This window comes from Solanum lycopersicum, chromosome 4 (genome assembly GCF_036512215.1).
Source record: "Solanum lycopersicum chromosome 4, SLM_r2.1".
In the NCBI taxonomy this organism is placed as follows: Eukaryota; Viridiplantae; Streptophyta; class Magnoliopsida; order Solanales; family Solanaceae; genus Solanum; species Solanum lycopersicum.
This window is the reverse complement of record NC_090803.1, coordinates 65,541,402-65,550,536: the sequence shown is the minus strand read 5'-3', so window position 1 is coordinate 65,550,536 and position 9,135 is coordinate 65,541,402. Positions and strand designations below refer to the sequence as shown.

The 9,135-nt window shown below is 29.2% G+C and overlaps 1 protein-coding gene across 1 annotated transcript; it reads left to right on the top strand.

Annotated features, from left to right (window-relative positions):
* Nucleotides 1–4,556: 4,556 nt before the first annotated feature.
* Nucleotides 4,557–6,109, top strand: LOC101262109 (BRI1 kinase inhibitor 1). Its single transcript, XM_004238537.5, has one exon. The coding sequence runs from the start codon at nucleotides 4,744–4,746 to the stop codon at nucleotides 5,707–5,709; it is 966 nt and encodes a 321-aa protein (XP_004238585.2). The 5' UTR covers nucleotides 4,557–4,743; the 3' UTR covers nucleotides 5,710–6,109.
* Nucleotides 6,110–9,135: the final 3,026 nt, after the last annotated feature.

Sequence of the window (9,135 nt, the reverse complement as noted above, 5' to 3'; positions counted from 1 at the left end):
TGTTTAGCTTATTTTTACTGTATTTAGTATGACGATGATATGAAATGAACGTAAATGAAGAAGTGTGGATTCATATGGACGTTGTTTTCAATATTTATCTGATTGATTTATCATATTGACGTTGAAAGTATCAATATTCGACATATCCTTGCTTTCTTTTGCCAGACTTATTTTAAGAATTTTACACAAAATCTTAGGTATGTAAATGTAAATTCTGGACTTGCAATGATGTGACAATATACCAAAAAATTGGAGTATTGGAAAGCAACAACACAAATGAGATCTTCTTGGTCTGGAATTGTTCTTTCCTTTGTCAAATCACATTCTTTCATCTGAAAAAACCAGAAAAAAATTATTTGTGATTTCTTTGTGAGGATCCATCAATATTTGCTTTGGTGTACACCCTCCAATCATATACTATACAAAACAATGATAGGACACAAGTAAGTTGATAAAATATCCTCTTTCTAGCGGTTTAAACCTTAACATGGTATCAGAGTGACACATATGATCCTTTATTTATCTTGTGTTTGGACCCTATAAAATGTGTTGTCTACGCTCGTTTGGCCCTATCTAGGCATTGGATTTGCTATGCATCTAGGTTCACCTGCGGTCTGTATTTTCAACGCTGAACTTAAATATGTGTGTTTGTGGAAACACACTTAAAAGAGCCTTCGATTCAGGATTTGTCAAGTTAAAATTCTGAATCGGCATTATAGGAAAGGACATAGAGAAACAAACATTGTATAAAACAAAGAGTTGATGGTCAAAGCACAAATAATATCCTTATAGTGGAAAAACTTTCTTTTTCTTTGTTTTGCCCACTAAGCAACTTGAAACCTACATGCCTTTCTTTTTTTCCCTTTTCTCAAAAGACACTATGAATTATAGGATGGCAAGACAAGAAACAAGCAAACATCTCTTATCTTTAACTTATAATATATGAGTGTATGATGAATAATTATATTATATACATAAAATATGAGTGGTGTTTAATTTTGGTGGAGAAAAAGAGTATGGCCACTCAAATAATGGCTCTATGATTGAGATGTTGACCTTAACTAAGTAGCCAAAATTCTTCTTGTGGTCTAACCATGTTCTCCAAAATGGACCACTTGGTACACGTGTGTTTGGCCCCACCTACCCCCCCCACCCCAACTCCTACCCTTACCTAATTGTTCTATATTTTTTTTCCAATTTTTGAGTCCGCATTGGAGTTATAATTAAATTTGGATCGACATAGCATGATTTATTTGGATGATGCTCTCAATATAATTTTTTTCTCGAACCCAAGAATTAAGAGTAAAGTAGTCTCACTACCGCACCACACCGCATGGATCAAACTCCCTTGCTACAACTTTCCTATGTTCTTTTTGGTCTTCCTTAACTCCCAACTTTAATTTTAATGCTCTTTACTTTTGTTTCATCTACTGTCTTTTAGGCACTTTGTATCATATTATGCTCCACTTATCTTTTCATATAAAGCATTTACCTTCGTTAGAAAGAATGAGATTTATAGTTATTTTGGTATGAAATGAGTTTTTTTTTTTTGGTTGATTTATGCAAATGTTACTTAATTAGGCTATCATTTAAACTTTATTATATTTTAGAAGTATGGAAATAGTCCTTGGGAAATTATACTTTTGAACATCGTTATACTTTTAGAATTAATATTAATTCAGATATTATTCAACTTCACATACAAACATTAGATTGTTGATTGTTGTTTAGCTATAACTTACAAAATGTTAAAGATCATGGTCTAATCATCCTAATGTTCTCCCATAAGATTTTCAGTTTGTTCAAAATGGATATTTAGATCAAGATTCGAGAGTTTCATAAATCATAAAAAGATAGTTATTTACTAAATCAACCCTTAACTACTACGAGTAACTCGAATTCACATCAGACAAATCAATTTAAAAGGATCAACTCTTTCTATTGAAGTATTTACCTGGCTCAAATCTGAAACGTCTGATTGATTATCGGGAAAAAAAAAGTGGACTCAACATATGGGGCCAATAAGATGAGGCATAACATGCAACCCTTACGTGCATTAACTATATGGTGTTTTGTTCAATTCGTCTAGATAGATTGAACCTTTTGAAGTATATACTATAGTATCCATTAATATTAGAAACACATTTTTCTTTTTTTGTTTGTTAGGCAAAATTTCAAGTTGAAAGGTGAACCTAGAAGCTCTAAAAAAAGTCACAGATTTAATTAAATGCCATTCGAGTTGTCTTTTGAAAAATAGATTTATGACATTTTTGGTAGGGACATTATATATGAATAAATCATTTGCATTTAATATTATTGATTGGCGTTACTGAGACAAAATATCTACTCGTATCTAAATTTGTACATAAAATAAGTGTACGTACTATACATATAGAGAGTGACATTATAATTATAATATTTTATGTTCAGTATATGCCACCTAACTTGTCTATCATTATATTGAATCCTTTCACGGGTTCTCACCATTTTATTCTTCCCAACAATATTCCTAAAAGATTTTTTGAAAATTAATTAGACTCGATAATCTGGAAGGTATTAGTCGTATACTTGTAATTCTTGGTTTTTTCTGTCTATCGTCATGTGTTGTTTATTTTGTTTTGATTACCATACTATTTTGTTATTGTTATTGCTTCTTTTGTCGACTGTACATTGCTTTGCTTATTTAATTGTTATATTTTATTCTATCTTCTTTCATTTGAGTTTGATATACTTGAGCTAAGAGTCTTTCGGAAACAAGTTCTCTACCTCCACGAGGTAATACTAAGGTTTGCGTACACTCTAACCTCCGCAGACCCTCTTTAGTGGGATTTCATCGTGTTTTCCATTGTTACATAGATGTCACATATCACGAATTTGAATAATAAGCCTACGAGAGAAATAAAATATGAGATAAAACTACTATAAAAAAAATAGGGTATAAATAAAACTATTAAATGATAGTATAAGATAAAACTTGGATTAATCAAGTCAAACTTAGATAAAAATGATTGAAGTTAGCTTGCACAAGCAAATATCAAATGATTAAATGCGTATTACACATGTAAATCAAATGATGGTCCTAAAATAAACTATATGTACACTTGCCCCAATAAACTTGTGTATTTATTGTACTTCCTCCGTCCGAAATTGTTTGTCATGTTGCGTTTATTAAAAGTCAATTTAAATAATTTTCAAAAGTAAATTAGATTACGTTAATTCGATATTTTAAATATAAAAAAATTAAATATTTTAAAACTATATGAAAAGTACTATAAATTACAATTTTTTGCATATTAATATGATGAAAAAACTCATCTTAAAATGTTAATTAGTTTAACTCTAAAAATAAAAATTATGACAAATAATACCTGAACGAAGAGAGTATTATAGATAGATATGTTTTAGTATCACATTAAAATATAGTTAATTTGCATTAAAATAAAGTGATGCTAGTGACACGAGAGAAGATTTGGTACCTATAGTCTTTAAAAGGGGTTATATTATTAACAAATAAAAATGATATTCCCAAGCCATTTGCGTGCAGAAAAAAGACATTAAAGTTGAAATTACCTAAGTGCAACATACAAATATCATCTCTTTGATTTGATCTAATCAAAGATTCTTCTCGAAAAAGGTACACTCCATTTTCGAGCTTCAAATATAAAAAAATTATTTTAAAAACACTAATATCAAATAAGTCATTCGATACACGATTTATATTTAATTAAAATTTTAATTAAACTTAAAACATTAGATGAGAAACCATAAATAAAAAGGTTTACTCCCATTTTAGCATGAGTTCTCACGTACCTATATGTGACAAAGTATTACAAAATCAAGTCTCAAAAATAGATACATCCATATGTTACTAACATAAATAATTATTAATCCAATTAATTAAGTTTTAAAATATATCCATAAATGTATATACCATGTTATAATCAATGTATAACTATATGAAATCAATGAGAAAATCTATGCAGAATAAAAATAAAATAACTAATATATAATGAAAAAATTTATTCGCACTCAATATTTATATCAAGTCAATACAATACATGTTAGTCCTAATATCATAACATCTATTTAATTCTTATCGTCTATCAAACGATTACTCGGTGCATGTTAGTCCTAATATCATAATATCTATTTAATTCTTATCGTCTATCAAACGATCACTCGGTGCATATCGAATAAAATATAATACACATATATAGTTTGTGTTCAAGACAACAAGTACATTTACACCTTGAAAAAGCTATATCCATCCCATGACTAGTACTAGTAGACGACAGTACATTTATACTTTAAAAATAGTATTGTAATATGTTTTTTGCCTATGGACTTTTTGGCCCCCCAAAATAATAAAATTGCTATTAAAAACCTTGGATTTTGTTCTGTCAGTGTACTTTTTTTGAAATTAGCATCTTATACCTGTTCATATATATAAAATATATCCGCTAAAAAAAATTAATCAATTTTTTCGTCAAATAATATAGATCGATACACAAAATATTTCGTATCTAATTGATTTCAAAGAAGGGCCACCACATCCCATTCATAAACTCATCACTATAATTGCCACACAACACACTCAACATAGACATTTTAGCCTACAAATTCTTCTTTCTTCACAACTTCACATATATCCTTATCTTTTTTTTTTCTTTCTTCAAACAAAGAAAATATTAGATCTTAGTATAAATTTTATTTTATTACTTTTTTATTTTATTTTTTATAGTCATGGATAATATGAGAGTTAGAGAACAAGAACTGAAGCAGAGCAATCAAGAAAATCAAAAAACAGAGCCACCACAGTCCGGCGGTGGTGCTGCGGCGTCACCACCGTCAGCTTCATCATCTCCGGCGCATGAGTTTTCCTTCACAATTTCACTTCACCCAACGAATTCCGCAAAAGCTCCAGAAAATAAAACGAAACAAGATTTGAATCCGAACCTGAACCCAAACACGAATCAAAACCCATCCGCCATTGATTTAACTCCAGCTGATGAAATTTTCTTCCATGGCCATTTACTTCCTCTTCATCTTCTATCTCATCTCCCTGTTTCGCCTCGCTCTTCAACAAATTCCATTGACAGTTCAATCCCCATTAGTAAATCAGAATCAAAAATCAAAAAATCCATTGATGATGATGATGATGATGATAATTCGTATTATGATTTAAATCATAGTTTTCATCATCACCCCGAAACAACAAATTCATTTAACATACCCAAAAATCAAAAACCCAAATCCAAATCTTTTTCAATTTTCGGATTACCCAAACGTAAAAAAGGCGAAAAAGATGAGAAAGAAAAACAGAGGAAGCTGAAATTCGATGTAAGTGAAGTATTGAAAAGGTATATGAGAATGGTAAGACCCTTTTTATCATTTGGAAGCAGAAAGAATGTGCAGTTTCATCGACAGAGTTATTCATTTTCTGGTAATTTGAGTTTTCGAGGAAAGAATACAATTCATAGTAATAAAGGCATAAAAAGAGGTGCATATTCAGCTCCAGTTTCTATGAAGAATTCACCAACAAATAGTGGATTGCTTGTAGCAACCCCTGGAGGTAATTATGGTAATTCATCTTCTTCTTCAAGTAGTGATAGTACTATGGAAGAATTACAATCTGCTATTCAAGCTGCTATTGCTCATTGCAAGAAATCGAGTTCTTCAATGGAAAACAAGAAAATCAACATTTCATAATCATGAAGTAAAAGGGTATCTGGATACACTACAGCTCCCGCTACGTACCAAATTCAGGAAAGTATTAAATCAAAAGAGTTTCATCGATTATTTTCATGATTTGAACCTGTGACCTCGATGACTTCATCGTGAATTTGATCATTTTCATCCTTTTTTTACTAGTTTGTTTCTAGTATAGTTAATTTTAATTTTTTTTTAAAAAATGTATCATAATCATGAAGTATATTTGTAAGTATTTTTTGTTTTACTACATGAGTTTAAATATGGATTGGCAGGGCATTGGGCAAATATGTAGAATATTTTTTTTCATGAGTAATTTTTTTTTTTATGTAAACTCTGTTTCTGGTGCAAACAGAAGTTAAATTTTTTTCATGAAATTAATATCGTAATTACTTATTAATTATCATTGATTTCAAATGTTGATAGAGGTTTATTAGACTATTAATAGAACAGTATTAATCTCTTGTTTTTAATGTAAGAAATTTCCCCATCTTATTATGCTTTGATTATATTTTTTTGAGTCTATCGAAAATGCTTTATGTATTTCGCAAGAATAGAACTATGATCTGCGTATATTATATTCTATTCAGATTACATTTATGAAGTTGCATGGGTTTATATTATTGTTATTTAATTTATCAAATGCCAAAGAAAATGACTTGGTTTGAACTTTGAAAGATTATCATTATGAAAAAACAATAAAATGAATCTTGATTATTGTATCAACTTTTTGGTGTTTCTTCTTTGTTGCATACTTAAATTGATGTCCTTGGTTAGAGTGGTTTTTCTTCTCTCTTTTTTTCAAATGTTGAATAAGGTCAATTTAGCTATTAAAATAATAGCATTGGTCTAATGTTTTGAAAAATTTAAAGTATTCAGAGTTTGTTAAATTAGTTGTCAATATCAACTGTCTATCATCTAGGTAAGTGCAGATTAGCACTTTGACTATCAGAGTTTAAGTTTTACGTATTGAATTTTTTTAGCATAAATGTTTGAACTTGAACAAGAAAGTCGTATAAATAAATTATTAAAATGACTAATATAGCAGAGCTATGTTTAGATACTTTTTTTCCCCTCTACATCCCAATGTTCTTTTTATGAACGAGGTAGTTTCATCTTTATTTATCAAAAAGACGTTGAAAACAGATAAGATTAAAACTCTTCTTATTATGGTCAATCTAGTGGTGGCAGAAATATTGAATAAATAAACCATTGTTCTAACTTCTAACAAAAATTAAATAGAAAAAAAAAAGAAGAAGGGACCATTGAAGTTGTCTTAGAGTAATAATGTAACACAAAATACATAGCATGTGTAACATGTTGCTTTCAATGTGTTCATGCACAACTCAACCTTTAAATTTTTGTTAAGTCCATTCTTCTTTTTGGTCTTTGACAACTCTTCTTAATGGTGACTACCAAGTCCTAAAATCCTTGTGCTTTTTTAGTCTCTCTTACTTTTTGAATCTTTCTATCTCTTTCATCCATCTCATCCATAATCCTAATCATTTTTAACATAAAATTTTGTGTGGCTCAAAAAGATTCGATGAAGTGATGATGATTTGTGGAAATTCTTTTTGATAACATATGAGAATCGAATTTAAGTTTTATATCATTAGGTCTTCAACTAGCGTTACAGGTTGACATATATCATTTGATTATGGTTAACAGTGGTGGATCTAGATCTAGATCACACAACTTATGAGTTGGGAACCTAGGAGCTTCTACGCAGATTATATGTACTGGGGCGGACCTACGTGAGTGTTAGGGTTTACTTAGACCCCCTCGATAAAAAATTATACCGTATATATGAGGTAAAGTTTTTGTATTAGTATAGTCATATTAATTTTGAACCCCCTTACAAATAAGAAGCAAGGTATGGTGTAGTGGTTGATCTGCTTAAAATTTGACCCTTGCAATCAAGGTTCAAATCTCATTGTGAATATTATATTTTTAGTTTCTCTACTTTTATATATATATATAAAATTGTAAATGATTACTATATATTAATTTGAAATTTGAAATTACTATTGGAAATCATAATATTTCAATCTTAGAATTCATCCCCATATCATGGATAATTCTAGTTTTCTTTGTATTGGGACATGATTTTGACAGAACATGCAAAAGATGAGATTGTTTGACAAACATTCATTCTTCTTTATCTTTCATTAACTTTGGCAAGATACTTGGTTGACTAGAATTTTAAAACCTATAACAAAAAACAATTTTAAAGTATTTCGACTTTTTTAAGTTTTAATATGAACTATTAGGTATAGGAGTTAATTTCTTGTCTAGACTATCATAAATAACACTATTCAACTATCAATTCTTCTCTTTTCTTACATGAATGATGGGGAATATATTAGGTAGTAAAAGAGAACAATTGAAAGTTGAAGTGCGTTATAGTAGTTTAAATAAAAAATTCATGCACTTAACAATTTAGATATGAAAATCAAAAATTCAGACACTATTGATGTACATTTGACCATCATGTTTTACTAGGATACTTTATGTTTCATTAACATTTTTTAATACTAATTAGATAAGTAGGTTTTTAAAGGTATAACAAAAATATACCCTATATATATGTTTTCCCAAAGAGTAATTGGGGAGTTGTATTTATAATCCTTCGGTCTCTAATTACTTGTTCACTTTTAAATTGACACACCTCTTAAGAAATTAATTATTAACATATTAAATTTATCGTTTTATCCCTATTAATTATAAAGTGAATGAATTAATAACTTAAGATTTTCAAGAAGATCTTTCTTTTTCAAAATAATTAATTAAGGACATAATAGGTAAATTCTTTTGTCCTTTCTTGATTTGTCAAAATAGAAAAGTAATCTGGACAAAAAAATAAAAAAATGAACAAGTAATTAAGAACAAAGGACATGTTATTGTAAGTTACCAAATAGGAATGTTTTATATATATCAAACAAAGTCAGAATTTAAAATTTATATATTTGAAATTCTAGTTCTTTTAAGTTTTTGATTTTACATAGTTAATTGGACCTAAACTACTAAATCCAACCTATTCATAAGTTATACTCTAACTCCACCCCTAAATACACTACTTCTTTGTGAGCTGTGACAATAACTCGAAGCTAAGTACCAAACGTGCCTACATTGCTGCGTTCTACGCAAAATATCATCTAAGATTTATATTTGATGAGTTCAATATTTATATTCGCAAACATCGAATATGTTTTTATATAGTAGTAGATGTAAAAGGCAGTAGACAATAAGAAGAGTTTTTTTCTTCTCGTCAAAACAATGCTAAAAGCTTTGAAAAGTAAAGGCACTATTTTGGACCAATATATATTTAGTGGGTCACATGAGTTGATATTTTTGGAATTTTATTTCTTTTATCAAAGTACAACAATAATGTTTAAATGTGGTACTTTGGTCCAGTTTCACATGCCA

Bases quoted from the DNA above. Each gene is read 5' to 3' on its own strand.
- LOC101262109 (XM_004238537.5), top strand. From the start codon at position 4,744: ATGGATAATATGAGAGTTAGAGAACAAGAACTGAAGCAGAGCAATCAA.